This window comes from Oryctolagus cuniculus, chromosome 18, assembly GCF_964237555.1.
Source record: "Oryctolagus cuniculus chromosome 18, mOryCun1.1, whole genome shotgun sequence".
Classification (NCBI taxonomy): Eukaryota; Metazoa; Chordata; class Mammalia; order Lagomorpha; family Leporidae; genus Oryctolagus; species Oryctolagus cuniculus.
Genome location: NC_091449.1, coordinates 11438875 through 11451239, shown reverse-complemented (window position 1 = coordinate 11451239; position 12365 = coordinate 11438875). Strand labels below are relative to the sequence as shown.

Below are 12365 nucleotides of genomic sequence, written 5' to 3'. Positions count from 1 at the left end.
CCCTGGGAGGCCGTGATGGAGTCTCGGTAATCAGGGCTCCTGCCACCCACGTGGGAGACCTGGACTGGGTGCCAGTTCCCACCTTCAGCCCCGGCCCAGCCCTGGCCATTCCAGGCATGTGGGAAACAGGCCAGCAGATGGGAGGTCTGTCTGTCTCTCTGGAACAAATAAATTAAAAAAAAAAATGTTGAACTGGAGCTGGCGCTGTGGAATAGTGGGTAAAGCCACCTGCAGTGCCGGCTTCCCACATGGGCACTGGTTCGAGTCCCGGCTGCTCCACTTCCCATCCAGCTCCCTGCTATGGCCTCGGGAGAGCAGTGGGGGATGGCCCAAGTGCTTGGGCCCCTGCACCCATGTGGGAGACCTGGAAGAAGCTCCTGGCTCCTGGCTTCAGATCGGCCCACTGTGGCCATTTGGGGAGTGAACAAGCAGATGGAAGACCTCTCTCTCTCTCTCTCTGCTTCTGCCTCTCTGTAACTCTGCCTTTCAAATAAATAAATAAATCTTTTCTTAAAAAAAAAAGGCAGAGTGGGGGCTAGCACTGTGGTGTAGCAGGTGAAGCCTCTGTCTGTGACACTGGCATCCCCTATGGGCACCTGCTCCAGTCCCAGCTGCTCCGCTTTTTTTTTTTTTTTTTTTTTTTTTTTGACAGGCAGAGTGGACAGTAAGAGAGAGAGACAGAGAGAATGGTCTTCCTTCGCCGTTGGTTCACCCTCCAATGGCCGCCGCGGCCGGCGCGCTGCGGCCGGCACACCACGCTGATCCGATGGCAGGAGCCAGGTGCTTCTCCTGGTCTCCCATGGGGTGCAGGGCCCAAGCACCTGGGCCATCCTCCACTGCACTCCCGGGCCACAGCAGAGAGCTGGCCTGGAAGAGGGGCAACCGGGACAGAATCCGGTGCCCCAACCGGGACTAGAACCCGGTGTGCCGGCGCCACAAGCCAGAGGATTAGCCTAGTGAGCCGCGGCGCCGGCTGCTCCGCTTCTGATCCAGCTCCCTGCGGATGCACCTGGGAAAGCAGCAGGTGGTGGCCCACGCACTGGGCTTCCTGCCACCCCTGTGCATCTCCCTGCCCCGGCTGTTGCAGCCACTTGGGGAGTGAACCCGCAGATGGAAGATCTCTTTCTCTCTCTGCCAATCTGTTTTGCAAACAAATTAAAGAAAAAAAAAAAAAAAACAGCAATGAGTGGTGAGGCTTTGAGGAGACTGGCAGGCCAGCAGCCCGGGGATCCCTGGGAAAGGTGGACGGAGTCCCCACAGGCCCCCGTGCACATCCCAGCAGGCGGGACACGGGCGCCCACACACAAGCCTGCGTGCCAACGTTATAGTGACCAAAACTGCAGACAGCCCAACGGCCCCGAACTGTGAACAGACGAACCAAGTGTGGCCCCGCCATCCGTGCGGCACTCACAGCACCAGAGTGGCTAGGCAGCCACTGAGGGACAGGCAGAGTGACACAGAGAGAGAGAGAGAGATCTTCCACCCCCCGGTTCACGCCCTAAATGGCCACAATGGCCCAGACTGGGCCAGGCTGAAGCCAGGAACCACAGCTTCATCCGGGTCTCCCTGGCGGGTGCAGGGGCCCAAACACTCGTGCCGTCCTCCACTGCTTTCCCAGGCACATTAGCAGGAAGCTGGATCGGAAGTGGAGCAGCCGGGACTCAAACCGGCACTCATATGGTGCTGGCGTCCCAAGCACGACGCAGGCCCCAGCCGCCGTTCTGATGCAGGTCTCTCTGGGGCTGGGGTCCTGCTGTTCCTCCCACTGCAGTGCCCAGAGCTCGTCTGGTCCGTCCCCAGCCTAGCCCCAGAGCTGACCATGGCGCCGGGCACTCGCTCACATCTCTGTGGGCTAAACAGGCGGATGCATCCCCATTTAAAGGTGCAGACGGAGGAGCCGGCGTAGCGGGTTAACCTGCAGCCTGAAACACTGCCCCGTTCGAGCCCCGGCTGCTCCACTTCTGATCCAGCTCCCTCTAGTGCACCAGGGAAAGCAGTGGAGGATAACCCGAGTGCTTGGGCCCCTGCACCCGTGTGGGAGACCCGGAAGAAGCTCCTGGCTGCAGCCTGGCCCAGCTTTCGCCATCGCAGCCATGTGGGGAGTGAACCAGCAGATGGAGGACCTCTCTGTCTCTGTCTCTGTCTCTCTCTGTCCCTCTGCCTTTCCAATAAATACATAAATCTCTAAAAATATATATCAAAGCACAGATGGGTTAAGTCACTTGCCCAAGATCACACAGCTACAGCACGGCAGAGGAGGGATTCGAACTCATGCCCGTGTTCGCTCCCTTGGTATGTTTCGGAAACAGTCGCAGCCCCGGCAGGAAGACCAGGGTGCCTTTGACCCACTCGCGTGGCTGAACGCGTGAACGGAGGCCGGCACTGCCGAGAACAAAGTGGCCGGAACCCCGCGCCCCCTCGAGCCCCTGCCCCCCAGGACCCTTGGGGCCCCTCCCCTCCGTCGCCCCCTCACCTGCCGGGGGCTCACAACGATGCTGTTGGACTTTGTCCCCGGTTTCAGGGCCTGGTTGGGGGTCTCTCCTGCCAGGGGCTCTGCCCCCGGGGGGCACAGGGCTCCAGCCCCTGCGGGGGGCCGAGAGATGGCATACTCCGCATAGGTCTGGGGGGCCGGCTGGGCCGGGGTCTCCACGGCGGGAAGGTCCCGCGTGGATCTGAACAAGGGCTTGGCCTGCAGGCAGAGAGGAGGCTGTGAGGGCCTGGGGAGGGGGCTCCTCGTCACTCCGCGGGTTGGCCCGGCCCCCCTTCCTCTCCAGGTGCCAGGGACCCCAAGTCTGGCCCGGCCGTCCCCCCCCAACCAACCTCGCGGTCTCCTGCACCCCTTCCTTCCAACACCCACCCTCGGCTCTGGGCCCCAAGTCCTCGTCCTACCCCTGCGGAAGGGGCCTCATTCTCCTCCAGCGGGATGACAAATCTCTTTCTTGGGGGGTCCCCTGCGGGCGGCGGCACCCCCTCCTCGGCCTCCCCAGGGTCCATCGGGGGCCTGAGAAGAAAGAGGTGGCAGCGGGAAAGAATGACACATTGGCGTCCGCATTGCTGTTTCCGGGACGGGAACCCCCGCACTCACAGCTGAGACCCCCCCCCCAAGTCCCCAGGGTCAAGTCCCAAACCCAAGGAAGCCCCGCCCCGCGGGCCTCCCCGCTGCGGATCGCCCCGCCCCCAACTGGGCCGCACTTCTCGCCCCGCCCGTCGCGGGCCCCGGTTCTCTCGGCTGCGCCCCGCCTCGTCCCCAGCCCCCCGGCTTCCAGGCTCCTACCTGGACTCCCTCCCCGCGCCCTGTCACGTCCATCTCCCAGGCACCGCCATGATTGGCTCGCGCGGCTGCCAATCTCCAGCCGCGGTCTCGCCCCCTCCCGCCCCGTTCGGCCCGGCCTCGCTATCCCCGCGCCGAAACGGACTCACCTCCTGGCCGCGCGGCCGCGAGAAAAAAAACCCTGAGGGCGATCGAGACGTCTCGCGGCCCTGGCGGCCAGCGCGACCCCGGGCCGCCGCACTTCCGGCCTCTCTAGCCCCTGGGCCCGCCCTCGCTGCTCTCGGAGATAGCACAGAGAGGGGGGCGGTCCCTGAGCTGCTCTCTATGATCCTGGAGGACCGCGCGGGGCTGGGGAGTCGAGAGGCGTGGGCCAGAGAGCCGCTGGGTTGCAGGTGGCTGAGTCTCGGGGCTGTGTGGTGCGCCGAGCGCTGGACACGGCTCAGTGGAGACGAGCTGGCGGGAGATCAGAGTGGAGACACTTGGTCACGACCGTGGCCTCGGCTTGCCCACGCACTCACTGACCCCGCGACGGTGCCTGCTGCGGACAGCGAGCCCCTCAGGCCCCCACCTGGGACGGGATCCCCGGGGGGCTCGGGAGCAGGGGTCAGGGGCAGCGCGGGCCCAGCCCAGGAGGCCGTGACGTTAGCAGTGCCCGAGGGGCTGGCCGCACGCTGTCCTCACACACGCGGCCCCTAGTGCCCAGGAGCTGGAGCGGCCTTTGAGAGGCGTCCAGCGAGTCGCCGGCTCGGACCCCCCGCCGGGCCCGTCCCCCCCCCCGGGGGGGGGCCCGCACGGCTCCAGCCCTCGGTGCCAAGCGCTGCCCCTGCTTCCCCACGCTTCCGCCTTGTGTTTGGACTTTATTTTGCCGCAGAAATTTGCAGTGATTGCTTGCAGCCTGTCCTGTCCTTTTAATCACCCGCCAAATTCCTATGGACACACGGGGCCCTTGGTGGCCCCGCCCCGGTGGCCGCTGGTGGCTGGCCCGCGCCCCTCCGTGTCGTCCGCCACCTGTGTGTGTCTCTGTGTCCACATCTCCGCACTTTATCAGCACATCAGTCACAAGCGCTAGGGTCCACCCTAATGAGTCATTGGACCTCGGTCATCCCCGGGAAAAGATCCCGCCTCTGAATAAAGTCGCCTCTGACATGCTGGGGTTCAGGACTCCCCGAGTCCCCCGGGGAAGACGTGATTCAACCCGTAACGACTCTATTATTTTTTTAAAATGTATTTATTTGAAAGGCAGGGTCACACACACACACATCTTCCGTCTGCTGGCTCATTCCCCAAATATGCCCGACAGCTAGGGCTGCATCAGGTTAAAGCTGGGTGCCAGGGACCCCATCCGGGTCTCCCGCGTGGGTGCAGGGGCCCAAGCCCCCGGGCCACCCTCTGCTGTCTTCCCAGGCGCACTAGCAGGGAGCTGGATTGGAATCGGAGCAGCTGGGACTGAACCGGCGCTCCCATAAGGAGTGTGGGGACCCAAGTGGCCACAACGCCCGCCCCTCCACTCCGTTTCTCACCCCTCTGCCTCTTGAACTCGCTTTGCTTCTTGCTAAAGCTGTGAGGGAACATCCGTGGACAGTAAATGTCTGAAAAATGTTTTTTTTGTTTTTTTTTTGTTTTTGTTTTTTTTTTTTTTTTTTAGCTCTCACAAGTTAGAAGCCATCGCTCCTCCCCCTCTCCGAGGTCTGCGTGGCTGATGGGGCGTCCTCGGTCCACCTGACTCTTCTTCCTGGACAGACCTCTCATGGCCAGGATGACCCCCCTCAGGTCACTTGCCACAGTGACCGCTGCACCTGTCATCCCGCTATCTTCCCATCTCGAACATGGGTATACTAGCGACGTGAGGACGAGGAGTAATTATGAGTAACGTGCCCGGAACTGGGCCTGAGTCACGGTAGAGGATGCATTTAGGATTTGGCTGATATGTGCATGGCCTTGGCCGGGTCCTGGGCAGACGCGGGCCGGGACTGGAGCTGCCCCACAGTGCCCTCTGCTGGGCGCCGTCGGCTCGGCATCCGGAGTTCACGCAGGGACCTGCGAGTGCGAGGCTTGCGAGGATCAGGGGGCCCAGAGTCCCGTCTCCAGATGGAGTCGATCATTCATTTATTTTATTGAACATGTATTTATTTCTACTTACTTGAAAAGCAGAACGAGAGAGAGAGAGAGAGAGAGAGAGAGAGAGAGAGAGAGAGAGAGAGAGAGAGAGAGAATTCTTCCATCTGCTGGTTCATTCTCCAAATGCCTGCAACAGCCAGGGCTGGGCCAGGCTGAAGCCAGGAGCAGAAACCTCCATCCGGGTCTCCCAGGTGGGGGGCAGGGGCGCAGGCGCTTGGGCCATCACCTGCTGCCTCCTAGGCGCACTAGCAGGGAGCCAGATGGGCAGAGTGGCCGGGACTTGAGCCCAGGCACTGGGGTCCCAGGCAGAGTCTTCACCGCTTCACAGTGCCCCCCAACTTTCTGGGATCTCTACATTTTAAGCATCTATGAGGGCATCTAAAAAACCTCTTGGAAAATGCGCATTTTGAAAAAGATACGCATGAACTTCAACACACTTAGAAATAACATGTATTTATTTATTTGAAAGGCAGAATTAAAGAGAGGCAGAGAGAGAGAGAGAGAGAGGTCTTCCATCCATTGGTTCACTCTCCAAATGGCCACAACAGCCGGAGCTGGGCCGATCCGAAGCCAGGAGCTAGAAGTTTCTTCCGGGTCTCCCACATGGGTGCAGGGACCCAAAGACTTGGGCCATCTTCTACTGCTTTCCCAGGCCATAGCAGAGAGCTGGATCGGAATCGGAGCATCTGGGACCCGAACTGGTGCCCATATGGGATGCCGGCACTGCAAACGGTGGCTTCCCCAGCTACGCCACAGCGCCGGCCCCCAACATTTTTTGAACCCCAAGAAACTTCCCTCTTAATTCTACTTTTCCACGGACTTTTTGAAGTGCACGTATAGGGCGTCAGGCCCTGGGGACACTGCAGGGAGTCACTAGATGGGGCCCCTGCCCTGTGGAGCCACCCTTCCCCCGGGGGAAAGACAGAGCCTGGAAAACAAAGCAGAAGACGGCCATGGCAGCAGGTGGTGGGCAGGACAGCTCCACAGCCGCGGCAGGAAGAGGGGCTCCAGGAATAACGACCCTCCCCTCGGTGTCCTCAGCTCGCTTGCAGCCCCAGCGGTACAGAGAAGCCGCAGGGGCACATGTCCCTGAATCCAGGGATAAGAGGGTGTCCAGCCGGGGCTGGACCGGCACGGAATGACCAAACTAAAACCTGCAGCTCCCCCCTTTGCCACCAGGGGGCGGTGGCGCCTCGCAAGAGGATTTAGATTGTTGAGGGGCTCCGGGGGGTGAGGGGTCTCTCCTCCGGGACCCACACCGGGCAAGACACCCTGGACGGCCGCGGGCAGACCCTGGCCGGCTTCCCTGCGGACGGACGGAGAGCGGCGAGGGCCGGGCGCCCGCGGCTGTGACCGGCGGGGAGCAGGTTGCCCGAGCCGGCCGTCTGTTCAAGTTGGATCTCCACGCGGGGTCGTGCACCCTCCGGCCGCAGGGCCGACCCTCGAGCTCCAGGCTCCCCGCGGTCCACGCTCCGATCCCGCACCCTCCTCCCAAACACCCTGGCTTCGCGTTCCAGCCGCCCTTGAACCGCCTGGGCCCTGCTCCACGCCCCCCTGCTCCCCCAGACCCCGACCCCACGCCCGCTCCGTGCGCCCCCCGTCGCGGGGGTCCTGGGTACGCAGTGGACGGCGGCCGCGGGGCTCAGGGACCCGGCCGGCGTCCCCCCACCACGCCTCTAAACTTAGCGGCTGTGACGCGCGGCCGGCGGTCGCCCCGGGCCGGGGACACTGGGGGCCCGAGTCGAGGGGGGCGGCTCGGCTCCGCCAGCCTCTATTTATAGCGCCCGGAGCCCGAAATAGCGCGGAGCCGAGCGGCCGGGATGACGCGGGAGCCGCCGGGGGCTGACTCACCCGGCCCCGCGCGGGGGGCCCCCGGATGAGGGCCAGTGCAGGCGCCTGGCCGCGACCCCGCGCCCTCCCGGGCACCTGTTCTGCGGGTCCCATTCCCGGGTCTCCCACGTGGGTGGCAGGGATCTAAGCGCTTGAGCCACCCCCTGCTGCCTCCCGGGTGCACCTGAGCAGGGAGCTGGAGTGAGCAGCCGGGATCCGATCCAGGTTCTGCGATGCGGGGCCGGGGCACGCCCACCTGTCCACCAACTTTGCCCAGTGCCCGCAGGCAGCCCCGTTTTTCTGCAGCGTCGGAAGTGAGGCGATTTGGAGGTGGAGGGGACGCAGTAGGCCGGGGCCCTGCTCCACCTGACCCCTGCCCAGAACTCCCCCGCACGGAGCCTGGAGAAGTCGCCTGCATAGGGTCGAGCGGACCTACTGGAGTGGCGCCCCCTGCTGGACACGGCCGGGACTGTCTCAGAGTGACCCCGTCTCCAGCACAGCCCGGCTCAGGACTGGCCCCTGGAGAAATCAATTGTGTGTGTTGCTAATAAAATAGAATGATGCTTCCCAAATTGTAACAGCAAATGTTCGTTGCATGCCCCGTGCCCGGCGGGACTCTGAACAGCCCCACAGGGGATGTGCTTGTCTGAGTTTTATTATTTAAAGATAACAGAGAGGCGGTCCGTCAGAGCCGCCTCTGACTCCTGGGCCACCTGCCCCGGGGGTTCTCAGTAATTTTTTTAATGTGTATTTATTATTTTCACATACTTGAAAAGCAGAGCGACAGAGAACAGAGCCAGGCAGAACAGAGAGACGCGGACAGACGGACGGAGACTTCCCACCTGCTGCTTCACTCCCCCGAGGCCCGGCCAAGGCTGGGCCAGGAGCTCAGAACTCCGCCCACGTCTCCCACCTGCCATCTCCCAGGTGCATTACAGACAGCAGGATCCAAAGATGCGGGCACCCCAGGCACGGCTCAGCCCTCCCAGCCACAACACCGGCGCCATCAGCCATGGTTGAGAGGGTCACGTGACCAAAGAGTTTAAAAATCACTGGAGCACTCATCAGACAAAGAGTGACTGCGAGGTGAAGGGGTGAGAACTGTCAAGGCAGGGGGAGCATGAGCAAAGGCCCTGCGGTAGGGACTTGCTCCGTGCGGCTGCAGCAGAGGGAGCAGGAGGGGAGAGTCCAGAAATGCTGAGTAATCAGGGGCTGGACTGTGTGGGGTCTCTCAGGACGGAAGGCGCTGCTGTCCCCCCAGAAAAGACCAGATGGGAGCCGGCACGAGGCGCTGGGAAGCCGGGCAGATTGCCTAGGTGTGAGTGACCAGGGAGGGTGGGGGTATTAGGATCGCACCCCATATCGGAGTGCGTGGGTTCCGTGTCTGCCTCCAGCACCTGGCTCCAGCGCCTGGCTCCAGCTCCCTGCTAATGCAGACCCTGGCTACATCCCAGGGCTCCTGCCACTCGCCGGGGGCCTGGATTGAGCTCCTGGCTCCCAGTTTTGACCCCAGATCAGCCCCAGCTCATGCGGGCACCTGGGGAAGAGCCCTCTGTCTGGTCTCTGACTCTCAGATCAGTAAAAATTGAAGAAATCCTTTCTTGATTCTTTTAGTTTTTCCTTGAAGACCGGCCAGCTTATTTTTCTCATCTCACAGCATTGGCAAGGAATTCAGGACCCTGGGTGGCGTCCCGGGTCACCCCACACTGCAGGGCTCGGCAGTGCCATGGTGGTGGTGGGGGGGGACGGGCACAGAGAGGTGAGGCTGCTGTCCAAGGGCACACAGCGAGAAAACCCAACCCGAACTCCAACCAAAACGTGTGTTCTTAAAAAAATACTGCTTTTAGCTGTTTATTTGAGAAGCAGAGAGGGAAAGACAGCCGAGGCACAGACAGACAGCTGCCCATATGCTGGTTCCCTCTCCTAGTGTTGTCGATGGTTAGAAAGGCAGAGGGGCCGGCACTGTGGCATAGCAGGTAAAGCCAACGCCTGCAGTGCCGGCGTCCCATATGGGCACCAGTTCAAGTCCCGGCTGCTCCACTTCCGATCCAGCTCTCTGCTATGGCCTGGGAAAGCAGTAGAAGATGGCCCAGGTCCTTGGGACCCTGCACCCACGTGGGGGACCCAGAAGAAGCTCCTGGCTCCTGGCTTCAAATCGGCTCATCTCCAGCTGTTGCAGCCAAAGTGAACCAGCAGATGAAAGACCCTTCTCTCTCTCCTTCTCTCTCTGTGTTATACTCTTTCAAATAAATAAATCTTAAAAAAAATCTCTCTCTCTCTCTCTCTCTCTCTCTCTCTCTCTCTCCATCTCTCTGCCTTTCAAATAAGTTTTTAAAAATTTAAAATTCAAGCCGGCGCCGTGGCTCAATAGGCTAATCCTCCACCTTGCGGCGCCGGCACACCGGGTTCTAGTCCCGGTCGGGGCACCGGATTCTGTCCCGGTTACCCCTCTTCCAGGCCAGCCCTCTGCTGTGGCCAGGGAGTGCAGTGGAGGATGGCCCAGGTGCTTGGGCCCTGCACCCCATGGGAGACCAGGAAAAGCACCTGGCTCCTGGCTCCTGCCATCGGATCAGCGCGGTGCGCCGGCTGCAGCGGCGGCCATTGGAGGGTGAACCAACGGCAAGGGAAGACCTTTCTCTCTCTGTCTCTCTCTCTCACTGTCCACTCTGCCTATCAAAAAAAAAAAAATTTAAAATTCGACAAGCATTCTGGGAAGAGGACACGTGGGCTAGGTAAAATCATGTCCCACAGGACAGTGTCCAGCTCCTGGTTCCGGCTCCCACCGGCGTGGACCCCTCAGGTAACAGGGTTCCTGGCTCCCACGTGGGGGACCTGGAGAGCAGGCCCAGCGCCTGGTTTGGGGCTTGGCCATTGTGTGCATTGGGGGAGAGAACCAGGTGGATGGAAGCTCATTCTGTCTCTCAAACAAATTAAAAAAAAAAAAAAGATAAATTTTAAAGATATATATTTTGTATTTTTAAGATATTTTATTTATTTATTTTAGAGGTAGAGTTACAGACAGTGAGAGGGAGAGACAGAGAGAGAAGTCTTCCATCCACTGGTTCACTCCCCCAGTTGGCTGCAACGGCCGGATCCAAAGCCAGGAGCCAGGAGCCTGCTCCCGGTCTCCCACGTGGGTGCAGGGGCCCAAGGACTTGGGCCATCTTCCACTGCTATCCCAGGCCACAGCAGAGAGCTGGATCAGAAGTGGAGCAGCCGGGACTCGAACCAGCACCCACATGGGACGCCAGCACTGCAGGCCAGGGCTTTAACCTGCTGCACCACAGTGCCATCTCCTATTTTGTATTGCTTTAGCAGGCAACACCCACAGCAAGTGTCCACAGCACTGCATGGATCCTGCATGAGGCTCCTGAGGTCCAAGACAGGTCTCTCCCCTCCCTCTCCCCTCCCTCATCCCCCCCCCCCCCCCGGAAAATGGAACCACAAGGTTATCTCTTTGGGGGCAAAACCTGCTGAGAGCCAGGCATACTCTTCCTGACGCACACCTTCCTGCGCTTCGAAGACCCCCGACACACACACACACCAGTTTCCTGCAGCCGCCCCAGCAGATCAGGGCCGCCATCAACACCGAGTTATTCTCCCGTTTATCTCTCCAGGGAGTGAAATCAGGAACCAGTGTGTCCCATGTCAGCCACTGCCCCAACAAAGACCCCAGGAGGGACCCTCCCAGCCCCTCCAGCTCATGGCTGTGCCTAAATGCCCACAGCAGCCAGGGCTGGGCCAGGCTGAAGCCAGGAACCTGGAGCTCCATCCGGGTCTCCCACCACGGGGCTGACAGGGACCCAGCACTGGAGCCGCCACTGCGGCCGCCCAGGGTGCGAATCAGCAGGAAGCTGGGATTGGAAGCGGAGCTGGGACTCGAACCCAGGCCCTCCGATAGGGGAAGCGGTGTCCCAAGCAGTGTCCTGACTCTTAATGCCCTCCCCAGGGTACAGAGTTTATTTATTTTATTTATTTATTTTTTGACAGGCAGAGTGGACAGTGAGAGAGAGACAGAGAGAGAAAGGTCTTCCTTTGCCGTTGGTTCACCCTCCAATGGCCGCCGCGGCTGGCGCACCGCGCTGATCCGAAGGCAGGAGCCAGGTGCTTCTCCTGGTCTCCCATGGGGTACAGGGCACAAGCACCTGGGCCATCCTCCACTGCACTCCCTGGCCACAGCAGAGAGCTGGCCTGGAAGAGGAGCAACCGGGACAGAATCTGGCGCCCCGACCGGGACTAGAACCTGGTGTGCCGGCACCGCAGGCGGAGGATTAGCCTAGTGAGCCGCGGCGCCGGCCGGGTACAGAGTTTAAATGAGGATTTAAGGAATTTTGACTCAGGGCTGGGGCCAGTTCCTTCCAGTATTTTGCTCAACAACCTCAACAGCTTTGAAAGAGAGCGAGCGAGCGATCTGCCGCTTTCCTCCCTGGTGCATGCCCCAGTGTGGGCTGGGCCAGGGCGGAAGCCGGAGCCGGCAACTCAGGGCAGGTCCCCTCTGTGCGTGGCAGGAACCCAGTGACCCGAGCCCTCATTACAAGGGCCACATTTTGGATTCGAGGCCCCCAAATCTCTGCTTGAATGGACTTCTGGCATGGATTATTCCAGAACATCACAAGAAACCCGGATGCTCCACGACCCCACAGCCAACAGCCCCCGCCCCCCCATGTCTTCACACGGGACAAGTTCCTAGAGGCAGCACTGCCTGTGAGAAGGGAGACCGGGGCCGGCGCCGCGGCTCACTAGGCTAATCCTCCGCCTGCGGCACCGGCACACCAGGTTCTAGTCCCGGTCGGGGCACCGGATTCTGTCCCGGTTGCCCCTCTTCCAGGCCAGCTCTCTGCTGTGGCCAGGGAGTGCAGTGGAGGATGGCCCAGGTGCTTGTGCCCTGCACCCCATGGGAGACCAGGAGAAGGACCTGGCTCCTGCCATCGGATCAGTGCGATGCGCTGGCAGCAGTGCGCCAGCCGTGGCGGCCATTGGAGGGTGAACCAACGGCAAAGGAAGACCTTTCTCTCTGTCTCTCTCTCTCACTGTCCACTCTGCCTGTCAAAACAAAAAAAAAAAAGTGAAGGGAGACAGGAGCCACGTGTGTGATTCTGAGTGGTCCACAGTCAGACTGCAAAAGGGAAAGGAATGGAGAACATTA

The 12365-nt window shown here is 60.9% G+C and overlaps 1 protein-coding gene across 10 annotated transcripts in view; it reads right to left on the bottom strand.

Annotated features, from left to right (window-relative positions):
* ERCC1 (ERCC excision repair 1, endonuclease non-catalytic subunit) overlaps positions 1–12365 on the bottom strand; it is a 50575-nt gene that overhangs the window by 7992 nt on the left and 30218 nt on the right. For 2 of the 10 annotated variants that reach the window (XM_070062102.1, XM_070062106.1), the window contains exons 1-3: positions 3193–3270; positions 2890–3001; positions 2474–2689 (exon numbers count right to left, since the gene is read on the bottom strand). In XM_070062102.1, coding sequence (XP_069918203.1) covers positions 2474–2689; positions 2890–2994 — 321 coding nt within the window. In that variant the 5' untranslated portion in view covers positions 2995–3001; positions 3193–3270. The other 8 variants (XM_070062100.1, XM_070062104.1, XM_070062101.1 and 5 more) reach the window with 8 other exon arrangements.